The sequence below is a fragment of the Grus americana genome, chromosome 20 (assembly GCF_028858705.1).
Source record: "Grus americana isolate bGruAme1 chromosome 20, bGruAme1.mat, whole genome shotgun sequence".
NCBI lineage: Eukaryota > Metazoa > Chordata > Aves > Gruiformes > Gruidae > Grus > Grus americana.
This window is the reverse complement of record NC_072871.1, coordinates 6,916,996-6,933,702: the sequence shown is the minus strand read 5'-3', so window position 1 is coordinate 6,933,702 and position 16,707 is coordinate 6,916,996. Positions and strand designations below refer to the sequence as shown.

The window sequence follows — 16,707 nt, the reverse complement described above, 5'->3', positions numbered from 1 at the left end:
AGAAAAGCACAGTGGAAGGCAAACACTGCCTCCGTACTTTCTCTCAATTTCAAGCTTGCAAATAATCTAAGAGATGGAGTAATCTGCATCAAGATGAAATGTGTAAAATCCCGTCAAGGGCTATTCTGCTGCCTAAGGTAACTACGCTAGCATGAACTCCAGCTTGTAAAACACCCTTAGTGGAGAAAGCAGCAAGACAAAGAAAGAAATCCAAAACTTGCCCATAGATTATTTTTCCCCCCCTTAATGCACTCCTCAATTGTCAACTCATGACAAAATTTAGAGCCTTTCTGCATTATTCTCACAGAACATTTGACCACCAGCAGAGCTGATTTCTGGCCGGTTGCCTCCTTGCTTTTCAGAAGCCTCTCGATGCATTTCTTTGAGTGCTACGGAGAGTGCAATGACTGAGAAAAGGAATTATTCCCTGAAAGTTATTTTGCCTTACACTGTTAGTATCTGATAATATTCACTAACCCTTTCAGCTAAGATTCAATACCGCTGAAGCTATTAAGATCGTCAGTGCTCTGAAAATCACTGTCTGCTGAATGAGCCTCCATTGAACTTAGCAGGTAGTGGTCCCACTGAAACAGGGTCATGAAACAGCTTTACAAAAACACAACTGTAACAGGAGAGCCATGCTACTACCAGCTCTGCATTTTTTTGTTTTATCCTGGGTTTTAATATGAAAGAACTTCAAACAACTACCTTTAAGAGTTCAACCACCTCTAGGGGTTTTCTTTAAGCAGCCCACCCTGGAATTTCTCCTTAAGCATTTCTTAGTTATGAAAAGCAAGAAACATGATTTTCCTGGGATAAACTAGTTCCCACAGCGTGACAGAGAAACCAGATACAGCGTTTGGCTTTTAGAAGAAACTGTGTAATGAAAGTACTGAAAGACAAAGATGCAAAAATTTAAGCCCTGAAAAAACACCAATCTAGTTTTATGAACTACAGCCTATGGCATCATATATGAATAGGACTGAAAACATCAAATACTATTCTGTCCATTAATTATAAAGTATGATAATTTGTCTTAGAAATATATAGTCTGACAATTTAAAAAGAGAGGGAAATTAAGAACTTTCTAAAATGAACTTTGTTCCCTGTATTTTTCCAGATATTTTAAGATAGTATTTTTCAGGATAGGAGCAGTCCAAACTCAAAACAGAGCAGAACAACAAACAACGGTGGTACAGCCTTCTACTGCCTGTACTTCGAAGAACCATTTCATATACTCAAAGGAAGAAACCTTTCCTTATGTGGATAAGCGAGGCTGATCTTTTGCAGTTCTCTTAACAGATGTCCTGGCCTTGATGTCCCCTTTCAAGTTTATTCTTTTCTAAATCAAGACACTGAGGTCTCTTGTGGACATATGGTATATGGACATTATAGATGCTATTTTTCTTTGCAAATGTGCTAGGATCTTCCGACCTCAGGTCATACCAGCAAGAAGTTACCATCTGCCTATTCCTGTTAGATGATCAAAAAGGAACGTTTCTGGCTCTTTTGCTACATCAACACACCAAAGGTAGTTACAATATTGTACCGCTTGCAGTTAGCGCACTCGCTGTATCCCATCTGACCTTGAAACTCTGTCCAAAGTAGTAAAAGCAGCAACCAAAAGGGGTGGAGGAGCAGGTTTATCACAGGATTGAAAGTATGGCTTGGAAAAATCCAGCAGTGGGTTTATCATTAGAGCGCCAAGTTAGTCCTTACATTCTCTAACCTTCCCTTCATTACCTTCAATTTCCTCGGTGCACAAACATTATATGAGAAACTAAAAGAAATAACATTGATGTAACTCAAAACAGTATTTCAGCACAGTAGTACCTACATGGGATCTCTCTCTGTGTCTTTGCTGAACACTGCACAGGATTTCTTGGGCCCTTCTAGAAACACAGAATGAGAGAAAGTTTGAAAGCAAAGCCCAGCTAAAACAAAACTGAATCAAAACTTTTCCACTAGCTAGACTGTGTTCTCAGACACAACAAATATTGCAATTTTTAGTTACACAAAGATTACAGATGCAGTTTTGTTCACAGATAAACTTCCCTGAGAGGACAAAATTGTTGAAGAAGCTTTGTCAAAATCCCATTCTCCAGCCGAAGATAGCAGACAGTAGCATGCCTTCTCAAAGAATATTTGAATTAAAAAAGCATTGTGCAAAATCAAGGATTATTCCAAAAGGTTCCAGCAAAACAATGCATTTCTGTGTCTTACTTTTGTAGACATGCCTTCAGGTTACAATTTCTTTGGTCATTTTTTTTTTAAAGAAAAAAAAGCAACATTTGATAGTCACTAAACCTACTTCTGAGTCCTACTGAGCTTTTCATCTGGCTTCTGTCCTGAGATTCTCAGTCCCCTCTTAATTTGCAGAAGACCAGCAAGTGACAGGGCTGCTGTACCCCTTACTTGGCCACTTTTAGCCTCTAGCACTTAAATACATCGCAGCACGAGATGAAGTCTTAACCGGCTACAAGAAACCATGAACCAAAAGTGCTGTAAATGCACTAAGCAAATTAACAAGAAACTGTTTTATTCCAACCAATTTTCACAACAGCACTATCCACAAACTTTCCCAAAGAAGTCTTTCCACCCCTCCCCAAGTAGGGGAGTCCCTTTTGTAAAGATAATTAAAGAATGCCTGTTGCTGACCATAGCATCACCATCAGCTGTGGTTGATCTATACCTACGGTACACACAAGTCGAAAAGGATGAAACGCTTTCCCAGACTGTAAACAAGAACATACCTAAGGCAGAAATCAGAAACTTGTACAAAGTTAAAAAGTTACTTCCTTGTACTTTGCATTTAGCTGTACAATAACCTCTCCCCAGGTTTCAAGCAATCCAGTCCAAGTTATTTTCTTAATAAACAATCACAGAAGATTTGCATTAAGAAGCAAGGGAGAGAAAACAAAAGACTTCCATAAAGTACAATACCTCTGCATCTGCACCGTGCTCTTGGATAAATCCCTATTGCATCTAGCTCAGCAAACCAAAATTAAACCAAAAGAAATACCAATAGAAACCTCTTACCATGTTCAACGAAGACGTTACAGTGTGGGCCCCCATGCCTTGATGACTCCTTCTTCCCTGCTCCTTTGATAAAGTGCAGGGCAGGCAGACTTGGCCTCCTTTGGTCCCCAAGAACTTTTCCAGGCTGCTGCCCCATAAAGCAACTATGGGCAGCCTTTCCCAGGACAAGAAGATTTTGAAGAATTCTGTGATCCCTGATCTTCCAGGTTGGGAAGGAGCTTTGAAGGAGAACGTACTTTAGGTGGGTGCGTTGGTTGCACTCGCGGCGTGATAAAGTCGCTTCAGGTGAAGAATTAAGCGCAGATTCCTCCAATGCCTTTGAAGATGGCAACAAGGCTCCTTAGGTGACTTTATGCAAAAAAAAAATGAGTAAAAGTTCCAACTGCTTAGCAACGACCAAGCATTACCAAAGTTTCAGGTTGCCATATGTAGTGCTTCTTCCACCAGGTAAAGGAGAATTAGTTCATCTCACAAGCAAGAAACCACATGTAGGCTCACCCAGGGCAGGAAACAGCCATTCCCACCGCAACCAGTGTCAAGGTTTCTTTTTTTTTTTTCTCCTTTTCTTTTGCATAGCATTGAGTTAGCAAAGGCCAAAGAGCCACGTATTTGGCTTCAAGTAACGATGAAGTCTAGCAGGATCAAGTACGCTGAAACCATGTCAGCTCGCAAGGCGAAGCAGAGGCAGCCCTCGGCCTGGCAGGCTCCACACGCTCCTTGGGGCAAGGGAACGGGACGGGGGGCTGCTGCGGTCCAGCCTCACAACGCTTCGCCTTCTTCCATCACAAGCCTCGGGTCACCTGCACGGCCACTACCTCTCCCGCACACCGGTGGAGGCGAAGCGGGCCAGCGGGGCCTGGGGGGCCATGGTGGCGTCGAAGCAATGCTGGGGCCGCCGGGCCGGCGCAGGTGGTCACCCTCCCGGCCTGCTGCCCGCCTCAGACGGAGCCGGGTGCCGGGGTACGAGGCCGGGGACGCGCTCCAGGAGGCCGGTTCCTGCACAGCAGCCAGAAGAGGTCAAGCGGGGGTGACCGGGCCGGCTGCATCCCCGCGGGGGAGGCCGGCGGCGGGCAAGGCCCGGGCGGGCAGCGGGAGCAGGGTCGAGGTCGGCCCGGCCGCGGCGGGACGCGCGGAGGGGGCCGGGCGGGGGGCGGCGAGGCCGGACGGCCGCACGCCCCGGGGGGGGCCCGCCAGGCCTGGCAGTAGGAGGGAGACGAAGTGCCGCAGGGCGGGTGGTGGGTACCCCAGGGGCTGCCGCCGGGGGCACCCGCGGTGCGGAGCTAGACTGGCGGGGGGCGGCTGCAGGCGGCGAGGGAGATCCCGGAACCCCCGGCGCGGCACAGCCCCGTCCCCGGCCGGCGGGGCGGGCGGTCACATCCCCTTCCGGCCCCTCCTCCTCCACCGCCCCCGCCTCCCGTCCGGGCTGGCCGCTGCCCGCTCCCGGCCGGGCGCCGCACCCGCCGCCATGACGGGAATCTGCTGGGCGGGGAAGGGGCGCCCCGGGGGAAATGGGGTGGGGTGGGGAGCCGAGGCGATGGGGTCCGTGAGGGTGTTCCGAGGGGGAAGTCCCTGAGGAGATGGGGGAGAACTTCTGAGGGGAATGAGGGACCGAGCACGGGTTGGGGGGACCGTGAGGAGAATGGGGGGTGAAGGAGAGGGGAAGGGGGTGTGTGTGCATGAGGGAACAGGGGGCTGGGGGACACAAAGGCGTCTCCAGGGTGAAGCCATGAGGGAAATGGGGGTGCCATGAAGGGGTCTGAAGGGAAGATGAGGGAAATTGAGGGGAAGCCATGAGGGGAGTGGGATGAAGGGGAAGACAGCGGAAATAACAGGTGGAAGAGGTAGATTTGCTGGTGTAACATCAGGACCCAGAAAGCTCATGTCAAATCCCTTACCCCTTTACAAGGGCCACCCAAGTTGTTTTCCCCTAGATCTGACAGAGCTCACTGGCCCGCAGGGCAGCTAGAGACCTCCCCTGTGTATGGGTCTCAAGGGCCCTAGCCAGCTCTGGACCCTGGATTTCTTGCAGAGAAAGGGAAGAAGAGATCCATACTGGGTCAGCTGCAAGCACAACCGTCAGCTTTTCCACATCCAGGGATCAGTCACCCTGCTTGCACAATGGACTTCACTTCCTCACTGAAGCTGTCAGAGCATATGCAGAACTTGATACCAAACAGCCATAGAGGCCAACAAACGTGACAATAAAACAAGCATTTTATTGATCTACTTCTGTGTACCATGCGGTACAAAGATTAAACCCCCAAATTCTTCAGCCTTCACTGTGGTACCCTTAGATGTACAGCACGATGTTCCCTGAGCTAAAGAGCACAGACGGTGATGCTGAAGATATTTAGTTTCTCATATGTTCTCCAGTTCACCTTGGGAATAGCAGAGGGTTGAGGTAGCAGCTTGAGGTCAGAGTGTTTTGGTCAAAGGTCTGTGGCTGCTCCCACTCGACAGCGGGAGAACACAGAAATGCAATTTTGTGCAGTAGCCTCCTGCTCAGGGTAACCATCTGGACACAGAGCGGCTTGTTTATACCGGCTCCTCCCTTGTGACAAATCCAAACATACTCCGTGTCTCCTACGCCATATTCAAGGTCCCTGGCAGACATGTATTTTTCATCTTCCAACAATAGCATCTGAAATGTAGCACTTCATATGGCCTGATGGGATCTTCCACCTCTGCTGTGCCAGTTTGCTCCTACATCACTAATTCTTAGCCAGGAGACTGATTCCCAACCATTTCTATTGCATTTCTCTATTAGTGACTCAAATTGCAGATACTGAGGCTGTTTGTGCTACACGCGGGAGAGAGAAATTCTGGTACATCATGCTGAGACAAATCCAGGGTCACATCTCTCCAACTCAGCAGAATTTCTCCAGTTTATCTCGGTAATGGAGCTCAGCTTCTCACTGCTATGATCTAACCCCCTGCTCAGCCCCCATGGATTGAAAGAAACTGAGGAAACAAAGCTGTCTGTCAACACAGGGCAAGCAGCTTGAGAGAAATTTGTTACAAAACCCAATACCAACCATCCTTTACTGGAAATGTTATTCCCTTCTGGGTCTGATTGGAGCATCCTGGATAATCCTTCCTACCAGACTACCACCACAGGTCCATGATACTCAGACCACCTTGACCAAAATACACAAAGGTAATTGCAAATAAGCAGGACTTGTGTTCTGGACAATACAGGCTGTATACACGCGTCTCCCTGCCTCACCCGAGATCTACACAGATGAACATACTTATTTTTTATTTAACAGACTAGGTGAATTTATCATTTAGGTCAATAGTCAGGTGTTCCTTCTGATGCTTTGCAATCATAAGCAGCAAAGCGGGGCGGGTTCTTTGCTTGTCCCCAACCTCCTTCCACTCAGCAGTTGCTCCAAAAGCATTTCCCAGAGCAGTGCTGCAGTTAATCTGGGGCTATCCACAGGCAGATGGGCCAGCTGGTCACTCCCAGATACCAGAGCAAGATATATGCCCTCTTTTCCTTCCTTGTATTTTCTGTCCCCTACCCTGCTGCCAGTTTTTGTGAACATAATTGTCTCACGTTAACAAACTTGAAGTTGCCCAGTGGGTTCAAAAATTATTAGAGGAGACAGAAAGATTGTGTGAAGGCAGAATAAAATAAAAAATCTAGACTGTTTCTTTCAATTGAGCCTTATGTGTGGCCTGTGTACATCCCACATATTTCATAAAAGAAACTTCAATACTTTTTCTGTTTACCTTCAGTTAACTGTGGGTTGTTACACCCAACAGCTGCAGTGATGTTTCCTCCATTACAGTATCTTAAAGCTTCAACCTCTTTACCAAATAATAAACCTTAGCATATTAATTAGCAGTCCTCAGGAACCTGAGACAACTGTTTCAAGACTGCCTATAATCTCGGTGGGGTTTCACTATCTTCTAGGGTCTGCTCAAAGCTTTGTATTTATACCATTCACCTCAACTGAACAGCAAAACTACACGCAGATGATACAGAAGTAACATAATAAGCAGCAGTAATTGGATTAATAACCCATTAGCACAAATTTAATATCACAGTGGTTATTACTGGGAGTAAAGGGAGGGGTTGCCATTCTTCATGTTAGTAAATGAATCAAACACTGCCACCAAGAAACAGAAATTTTTTTTCTACAGATGAGTGATTTTGTGTTCTCATTTCTGCAGGCAGCACTCACCAGCAAGGAAACTATTTACTAGCTCCACTTTCAAGCACGTGTCTGCCATGTATTAACCCTGGAGTGAGCAGCACAGGCAGGTGCTACAGCTGGTTTACAAACAGGCTCCACACTGTCAGACACTGGTGACCAAAGAAAATCAGATTGGTCTAAGCTGTTTTAATGGCTGCATGGGCATTTTAGTTCCTCATAAAAAGGAACACTTACTAGGTTTTTCCCACCCTGCTGTCGACTATGGTTTTGTTCTTAAACCAGAGAAGCCACAGTTTTTCCTTTTCACCCTTCCCGCTTAGAAGTTGCCTAGCAAAATCCCACAGACTATTTCAAGAATTAAAGACGACACTACTTTTGCTGGAGTCCTCCTTTACATCTCCAGCACTTCCCATTTGAAAGGCATTTTTTTATATAGCCTGCCCATACTCCTGTGCAGACCTGCCCACAGAAAAAGGGGCCTCTGGCTCCCTCACCTACCTGAGATGCCAGAGCCTCCCCCAGACCCCATCTGACTCCTCACTCATCTCTGCTGGGCATGGCGAAAAAGTCATTTGCCACATTGTGGGTCCTGACTGAACAGTGATACTTGAAGCCTCTCCATATGGGAATCATGAGCCCCAGCAGCACATCCAGTTGCTTTCAAGATGGATGAGCACTGGTGGCCCTCAACATTTGTCAAGAGAGTGAAAAGTCACAGGGATTCAGCCAAATCAACAGTAAACGGCCACTGGCCTGGTACCTTTCTTAGGAATCACTGAAACTGCTCAGGAAGCATCTCCCTCCCCCAGCAAGTTTGTCACTCTGGTCTCTTGTTACCTGATGGCTTGCAAAGCTGTGCTTGATGGGTTTGCAGGAGCTGTCAGCAAATCCCGCGCTGAAGCCTTCTTACAGAATTTACGTCCGGGCTTGGCACTGTGCTGAATTTGCAAAGAACGGCAATGACCCCTCGTGGCCAGGGAGGAAAATACTGGGACCTTCAGTTGCCCCACACATTGGAAAAGATCCGTAACCAAACCTTACCAGCTGGTGCTCTTGGTATCAGGCTTAAAAACAAAAGTGCCAGGTATTCAAGAGCATGGGAACTGGATAAGTCACATACTCTCCCCCATTTCATACATCCCCAAGGCCAAAATATCAAGAATGCTGCAGTGAGCAGGAGAAAACAGAAACCTCAGAGCTGAAGCAGTCCAGATCTTGAGCTGATTGTTTTTCAGGTTGTATACTCAATAAATGAGTATAAATAACCAAAAAAGGTTCACAATGGGGAGAGGGCTAGCATAAGAAGCCTGGAAATAGGCCACAGTTTTAAAGACTGATATGTAGAGGTAAAAAAAGAACAACAAAAAAAAGAGAGGAATAAGAAAAAAAAATGTAAAATGTAACACCACAGCTGTGCAGCCCACACAGCCTGCCACACAGCCTGCTGCAGGGACACCAGCACCCTTTCCCCGAGATCTGTGTTGTAAGAACCTGGCACTGTCTCACCTTGCAGGTCTGACAGCTCATGCTCGGTACCCACGAGCATGATCCAACTCTAAATTAACCACACTGCCTCAGCACGTTTCCACCACATCCCCAACAGCACTTTCAAGAGCCTCATAATGCCCCCAACCCCGTTCTGACCTGTTAGATGCCTGCAGAGCAGCTGCTTGAGAAGCATTTTGCATTCATGTACCAGTTCAGCAGAATTTCCAGATATCAAGTCTCTCTAGGTGGTAGTGAAGTACAGTCTCTTCACTCCTTTGCCCTTTAACTGACACAGAGTTGTTAAATTTAAGTGGCAGAGATGCAGAGAGATCTACTGGATTAACTACAGACCTCTCCATCAGCCTTCAAAAATACTTTAAAAAAAGGGAACATCACATACTTTATCTCATTACTTGTATATCCCCAATCTGCTTATACCTAGAAGGCTCACAGCAGAAATCCCTGAATCTCCCCAGATGGTAATAAGATAAAGAGCTGCTAAACTACAGCAATTGGATAGGGAAAAAAGAGGTATAAGAGGTACTTTTATAATTAAAAGATGCAAAGGCTGCTAAAGCATTTACCCTTTTTGCACTGTTCCTGTCCATGCAAATGTGGATAAAGTCGCTACCAGCCTCATGCGCAGACCTGAAAGTGTCACCATCAAGCTTTAGTTTTCAAATTTCCGAAGTCATCTTGAGGATGTGATTGAGAAACCTCATAAAACTCAAAAATAACAATTCCCAGGTCTTGTGTGGAACATTCCACCGATATCCCCAAGAAGTTAAGTACTATTTTACAGAGGCAGCACGAGCAGAAGTCTGAGTTGTGCAGCAGCAGAATGGATTACCCATGTCCTTGCTTGTCCTTAGCCCCTGAGCTCCGTAACGCTCTAGTATTTAGGCAGCAGCGCTGGTGGCAGACATCCAGCCTTTGCTATTTGGCAGGGCAATGAGGCAGAGCTGCTGGGGAAGGCAAATACCACACACACGATCCGAAGCTGCCACCTAGTGCTTACTCTGGACTGCAGGCAGAGCAGACTGAACTAGGTGAGAAGCGACAAAGGGTGTTTCTAGTTCCCGGGAAAAGATTGAGCAAAGATTTTTTCCTTTTGCCTGGGGCAAGCACGAGAATTTGTAACATTAGAATTAGATTCAGGGACAATTAGGTCAGATATTTTGCTTTTTCATCCTTTTTAAGAACTACTGCACTGTGGTGCAAGCAGCTCTAATACAATACAAATGCAATATATATACACAATACATATATAATACAAATAGCTCTAATATAGCACCAAAGATCTGAGAGGATGCTCTAAGGAAAGCATGACATCCATTCCGTACAGAAGACTGCCAACGTTTGGCTCTGCATGCCCATCTCTAACCACTGGCCTGAGGATCTTCACCAGTGTCATACTGGGCTCCCTGCCATCCCCCAGACACAGCCACTGCACGACTCACCTCTCCGTGGGATGCTGCAGGGAAGCAATGTTGAGAGCGCCACGGTGAACAATGCCAGGCAATCTACTTACAGAGGAACTCTGCACAGAAGATACGGTGAAGAGGCAGGTCAAGTCCTGCTTGAATGGGATGAGAAGCAACAGCTGAAGAGGAGATAACGGGACATTGCGACCATTCTGAGTGTGCTGGCACAAGGAAACTTGAGCCAACCATACCTCTCAAGCTAGACCCAATTCATTCTGGAGAAAGACAAGCTAATGCACACACTCCTGAATGACTGATCCGTTTCAAAAAAATTTATTGAAATGTAAAATCTTTAATAGAAAACAACACTGGAGCCTCCTCAGAGGAGCTCACCACATCAGACGTAAAAAAGGGACCGGCAGGATGCACAGAGACTGAGACGGCACTGCTCACCCATGGCTCCTGGCTCACATGGACAGCCACATCGTGCCACATCCAATCTCATACCCTTGACACACAGAAGCCATGAACAGCCAGACACAAAATACGGTTAGCAAGGGTGTGGATACTCCTGTCCACTAAAGACTTGTACCTGTGATCTGCAGTCTTAAAGAGAAAAACCAAGAGCTCTCAGTCAGAAAACAGACTGGCAGATCTATATCACAGTAAAAGAAAATCAAAACAATTTAGAAAGCCTTTGGGGAAGAGAGAAACATCACAAAAATATATCCCTTCCTATCATTCTGCACAAAGTCCAGGGGCACTAGACACAGCAACAAGTGCTATGATATATGTCCCAGTTGCACCTGCATCTTCGTGAAGGTCAGATAGGCTGCTGCACTAAAGGCTATTGTACTTTACTACTAAAAGGGCTCAGGAGGTATCCTAGGAGTTAAAATGAGGAATTTTGGTGGTTTCTGAAGTGTGGAATGATTGTTAGGGACTAGAACACTGGAAAATAAAATACTGAGAATCAAAAGCTGCCGTGCTGGGACTTCAAATGACTGCATCTGGCCGCATGTCCTATCCCTCCAGATCCAGCAACCTCTGTCGGGTTTCCAGAACAATCTCCTCCATCACCTCCGGTTTGAGAATGTCCTTGATCTGTAGTGGAAAGAAAAGTACCATTGACACCAAAAAGCAACTACTACTATTGCACACTCTGTGGGGACAAGGGTCCCTGACACACAGCAATGAGCAACAAGTGAGTTTAGAGCGTTGTGGTCAAACAAAACTATCATGGCAGAGGGTCCAAGGCAAAGTCAACTTTGCCAGTTAGCAATTCTTACAGAGACCATAAGAAATCAAAGGAGATGCTACTGACAACTCCTAATCTCTCCTGAAGGATACACACCAGTTTTTAGGAAGGGGAGAGATGACTTAAACAGAAGTATAGTTCAAAAGAACATTGCATCTAGCCGAGTAGGCTGCCAGTATGAATGAAAGCAGAAGACAATTCAGATCTTATCCGTTTATGAGAAGAGAATTGCCGGCAATTGTGCTGGCTGAAATCACATAGAAAAGCTGTACAGCAAGAGGTCAAACTGAGGGAACCTTCCAGCAGTGTGGATACAAACAGAAGACCAGTCTCTGTACAATACACAACACTTGCTTTTTCATTTGTTCTCAAAGTGCACTGTACCCTCACACAATCCCAAATTCAATACTGTTTTCACAGGGATCACAGAGGGTCCGTAATCCCAGCAAGAGATACACCTCTATCAAAAAAACATAACTATTTCTCTATAGGAATAGTTGGACTTTGCCAGAGGCAGAACCCATCAAACTATCCCTGAAAACATGCAAGGCAATTTATGTAATGCCAAAGGGGAGAAGTTCCTATTGTCACTTGCTACAGGATGCTTTGGAAAGCTGAAAGGAAGCCCTGCCACCTAACTTACTGGCTTCAACAGCAACTGAAGCGGCCTTTCCATTCCCTCCCCACAGTGTGGAATAAAGTAAACAGCACTGGTTTATGTACCTGATGAGGAAGGGATGCTTCATAGCAATACAGGATGCTGGTGTCAAAGAGCATCAACTTCTGAGTAACCAGAGCCACAATGCAGTTTCTGAGCCGTGAGATCACCTCCCGCTCAGACAAGGGAACCGGCTGAGGAAGGACAGAGGAAAAAGAAATGAATACACAGGGAAATAATGCAAGCCTACTGTAAAAAAGCTTTGCCATGAACCTAATAGGAAATCTTTAAAGTCTGAGGTTATTCACGTGCCTCTGACCATGTCGGACTAACAAAACCGTTGGTAGGAGAAGGTTCATCTTCCCTGAACCCTCACCTCCAGGTTGGTGGTGAAGCCCCCTGCCTCTTCATCTTTCTGCTCTGGAGTTGGGTAGATCCAGATGAAACCGTTGTTGCCGAGGATCACGGATGCACCACACGGCAAGTCGTGGAAGTGAGTCTTCTGGCGTTTCACAAGGGAGGGCGAGACCTGAACAAGCACACCCTGGCCAAGCTGAAGAGGAGACCACGAGACTCAACATGAGACACAAGCCACCATAAATAACATCAAGTCACTGACATGCACTCCACTCCTGCTCTAGGAACCAGTCAATTTTAACACCTTTTCCTGTGAAACAGTGAATATAAAACCTGCCTGCCTCTGGGAATGCTGGGAGGATTAGCTAATGCCTGTGCAGTCCTTTGAAGACAAAGAATAGTCTAAGTGCTTAGCACAAATGTTAATCATATCTTGATCGTAACTACACAGCAACCATCCCTGCAGAAAAATGAGAAGCCCAATTTAGCAGAACACTTTCTCTCTTAATCCAATCGCTATCCTTCACCCTTCGTGCAATAAGCACACTTCGCTTTCATCTTTTAAGTGCTAATACCCTTGGTCTGGTAATCCCAAACTGCAGCCTATGCTCCAATGGCCCCTTGGCTTATTTCAATGCACAAAACCAGAGATAAATGCCAACTGCGTAAAGCCTAAAATAGAGCCCTGGAGAGAGAAAAAAGTCAGAGGGGCAACAGCCTACAGAAGAGGAGTGATGAAATTTGAGTCAGAAGATTTTTCTCCCCAGGGTTTAATTTGCAAGCAGCTAGTGGGGGAAACAGGACTCACAGGCTGTAATTGTGGACAGGGAGAGCAGCAGCTCAAAGGGCAACTCAAGAGCACTCCCTCTGCTTTGCAGAAACTCTGCTCGGTGCTCCCGCATAGGAGTTAAGATTCTTCCTAACCTGCAGGAATGGGTTAGAACAACATCCTGCTCTACTCTAGAGCTATTTTTTTGTTTAAAATCCCTCGAAAAGACCTAATACAATTCAACTGGAGCAGAATTAGACCAAGACCAAGTGTTTCTGAACAACTTACCTTCCCGTATTTCAGACTCCGGGTGTGCAGTGATACAGCCCCATCAGAAAACACAGACTGGACTTCTGCCTGTCAGCGCCACTTAAGGAAACAAGGTCCCTAACGCTGCCCAGAGCCAACAGCCGCTGGCTGCCCCCGGCAGAGCTCTCATGACCAGCCAGGCTAGCCGAGGTCCGGCTGTTGTCCCTGTGCCCCGTGGCTCTTCAGAGTGCAAGCACTGGAAGGATACACTGATGAGGTCGCCTTCCTGCAGGTAGTCCCTCATCGCAAGCTCATCTTCTGCTGATCTCCTTCTCTGAAACGCACAATGCAAGAAAAGTTACGTGTAGCTCAGCATAAGAAAACATCAGCTCATACCTACATTGTGGGGGGACCTTAGGATGGCGTGCAAAATGCAATCTGGTCACCAAAAGGAAATTAGGTGGATCAGCAAATCTTTAGATCACTGATATGTTTATGTCCAAATAACACTGAGAGTTAAAAACATCAGAGTGCTATAGGCCCACCCACAAAACCCACCACTACCCTAGTGCTGGCCATGGGAAGGGCTCCAGAGCTTCCCAGTGCCTCAGCTTCTGCTGTGGAAGCAAAAGACAGGGCTCTGGCACCGCTCTGCGTGAACTACACTCACCAGTTCCCCACCAGGTAAATTCATAGATGACAGCAACAAGACTGAATCTAGCCTGGAATTGGTTTCCACTTTCCATCGCTTCTGCTGAACCTGGAGAAGAAAATAAATCATCAGTTGATATGTGCTCAAAAAGCAAACATAAGCTTTTTAGCGGAGCGGGAGGTCCAGGAGGTGACGGCTCTGCGGACTAGTCCCAGCCTCGCCGTGTTGAAGCCCCGCGCTCACTGTGCCTCCGTGCAGGGACACCGAGGGACACTGACGTGCTCTTCGGGACCGAGCCACGCCAGCCGGGCCGGCGGGCCGCCCTCCTTTTCCACGGCGCATCAGGAAACCCGAGCTTTACCTCCGTGATCCTCCCGACCACGATATCGCCGACTTCACCGTTGTACCTGGGAGCGGGACAGAGAACAGCCGGTCACACGCCTCAGCCTCCCGGGGAAGGGCCCGGCCCGCGCCACAGAGGGCCTCACGCTCCCTGCACGGAGGAGGCGGCCGCGCTCACCTGGTTTTCAGCGCTTTGACGCACACCAGCTTGTTCACCCTCTCCACGGCGCCGGCCACCGAGGCGATGAGCTTCTCCTCGTCCACGTAAGTGCCGTGGCCCCTGCGGGGAGAGCGGCCGCCTGAGGAGAGACCGAGACCTGCCGGCCCGCGCCGCCGCCGCCACCGCCTGCCCTCCGCCGCTGCCCCCACCTCATGTAGCCCGTGTCCGTGGTGATCGTGTCCCCCGGTGCCACCAGGTGCTTCTCGCCGCCCCGGGACGACGCGCTCGCTCCCACCGCCTTGCGGGCCACCGGCAGCCGCATGGTGATCGCAGCCATCTTGAGTACGGGCGGCGCAGCGCCCGCGACGGCGTCCAGGCGCGTCTTCCGCCCGCCATGTTGGCTGCTGGCGGGAACGCACCTGAAGCGCGGGCGCCGCCATCTTGAGTGAGGGCAGCGGCAACGGGAAGGCGGTGAGTCTACTGGGCGGCCATTTTGGTTCCTGGCAGGAAAGGGGAAATCGTGGGCTTCACCGCTTTGGGATCCGAAGGGAGAGAGGGGCCATGTTTAGTGCGGGCAAGGCGCTGCGGGGCCGAGCGGGGGAGGCAGCCCCAGCCGAGCCAGCTCCCTGGGGCTCGCAGGGCCCCCACACCCCGCTTTGGGGGGCCACCCCAGCAGAACAGCAGCGCTGCAGGCGAAGGGTGCGTTCGCCCTGGTGGGAAGCAGCACCTCCAATTTCTGGGGGTGCCCACGCACTTCTGTGCACACGCACACGCGTTGTTCCCTCCATGTTCTGAAGTCATCCCCTAACCCTCCTCCCAGGAGAAAGGCAGGCGCCTGCAGCTGCACCCACAGCCCCCCAGCGCAGCGCGGGGAGGCGGAAGGGCAGGACAGGGGCCGCAGGCCGCCCAGCCTGTCCCCCGCATCGGGGTCCAGCCCTGATGGCTGCAGCAAGGCACGTGCCAGGACGGCAAACACCTCCCAGGGACGAGGAACTCGCCCCTGCCAAAGCTGTTCCAACAATAAATAACGTGGTTGTGTGGAAGCTTTATTAATTTAATTCAAACAACAGGCGCTCATAGCTGCTGAGAAAAGACCAAGGAAAAAGGCCAGCAATGACCTTCAGCGAATGCTGTGCTTCCTCGGGACCGAAATCAAATGTTATTCTTTCCAACAAGACTTGCACCTGTAGCCCAGCACAGCTGAAATATGACCATTATTTCATGGAAGGTATCAAAGGACATCAACAGCTGCTGCTTGAAATGGAGCCTGTACGCGTGCAGACAGGGAGGTACCACACCAAATCATACCACCCGCTCCTGCACTCACCCCTTCTCTTTCAGACCTGTTTTTTCCCAAAACCGATGTTTCCTCTTCCCAGCTGCACTATTTGGTCCAACAGACAACGCTACATCTCCTTATTCACCTTGTCCTAGCCTTAACATTCACTCGTCCCAACTGCTACATCCTTCCTCCAGCACGCAGCAAAATAAAGCTCTCCATGCTATCCATCTTCTAAATGATAAATGTTCCAAGTAATTTTTATTTAGAATACAAGAGAGAGGTACAAATGTATTTACACTGTGTACATATACAATCAAATAATATATAATATCAAAGTTTTGTAAATAATGTTTACATAAATATTTACAAAGTTAAAGTGACAGTTTTTTTTTTTCTTCTGGAAGTAAAACACAGTTTGTGAGAACTTTATACACCTTAGACTTATAATTAATATTAGAATACCTTCTTTTAAGCTTTATGATACACAGCCCTCCTCTCATGTGTGGCAGGACTCCAGAGGGCGCTTAGAGTTGTCCTTGGGGACAGAGCTGGCCCAGGGACTGGTTTTCTCTGTCCCCAGAGGGCGATAGAAATAACAGCCGAAATGTTCCTTCACGGCTGCGGGGAGCGATGGGGAGCGATGGGGAGCGATGGGGAGCGATGGGGAGCGATGGGGAGCGATGGGGAGCGATGGGGAGCGATGGGGAGCGATGGGGAGCGATGCTCCTGGGGCCAGAGCAGGCACAGCCTGGCAAAGCACAGGTTTCCCCACAAAACCTGCCTGTGGATGGGCATTTCTAGCTGGCACGTCATGCTGGGGGTGAACCCGTGGCACATGGCCTGTCCCCTCTGCCCGTGGCATTGCT

The 16,707-nt window shown here is 48.3% G+C and overlaps 2 protein-coding genes across 4 annotated transcripts in view; both read right to left on the bottom strand.

Annotated features, from left to right (window-relative positions):
* Nucleotides 1–4,394, bottom strand: part of ABL1 (ABL proto-oncogene 1, non-receptor tyrosine kinase) — an 84,149-nt gene extending 79,755 nt beyond the window's left edge. The window contains exon 1 of the mRNA XM_054848621.1: nt 3,040–4,394. Coding sequence (XP_054704596.1) covers nt 3,040–3,175 — 136 coding nt within the window. The 5' untranslated portion in view covers nt 3,176–4,394. The remainder of the gene's footprint in view (nt 1–3,039) is intronic.
* An 852-nt stretch (nt 4,395–5,246) lies between these two features.
* EXOSC2 (exosome component 2) lies at nt 5,247–14,966 on the bottom strand. Of its 3 annotated transcripts, none has more exons than XR_008580033.1 (10): nt 14,769–14,966; nt 14,578–14,679; nt 14,419–14,464; nt 14,076–14,165; nt 13,674–13,739; nt 13,445–13,513; nt 12,407–12,583; nt 12,096–12,224; nt 8,847–11,218; nt 5,247–8,140 (listed from the first exon to the last, which is right to left on the bottom strand). XR_008580033.1 is itself a non-coding variant. In XM_054848965.1 (9 exons), the coding sequence occupies exons 1-9, from the start codon at nt 14,894–14,896 to the stop codon at nt 11,138–11,140; spliced, it is 888 nt and encodes a 295-aa protein (XP_054704940.1). In that variant the 5' UTR covers nt 14,897–14,966; the 3' UTR covers nt 5,247–11,137. The 3 variants fall into 3 exon arrangements, 1 of the variants encoding a protein (XP_054704940.1); XR_008580032.1 differs by having other exon boundaries at nt 5,247–8,976; nt 9,275–11,218; XM_054848965.1 differs by having other exon boundaries at nt 5,247–11,218.
* Between the last annotated feature and the right edge of the window lie 1,741 nt (nt 14,967–16,707).

Excerpts from the sequence above, each read along its gene's own strand:
- EXOSC2 (XM_054848965.1), bottom strand. The coding sequence starts at position 14,896 with ATGGCTGCGATCACCATGCGGCTGCCGGTGGCCCGCAAGGCGGTGGGA. Across the intron at positions 14,166-14,418 it reads TGGTCGGGAGGATCACGGAG|GTTCAGCAGAAGCGATGGAA; the intron begins GTAAAGCTCGGG and ends TTTCTTCTCCAG. Across the intron at positions 11,219-12,095 it reads AAGCATCCCTTCCTCATCAG|ATCAAGGACATTCTCAAACC; the intron begins GTACATAAACCA and ends TTTCCACTACAG.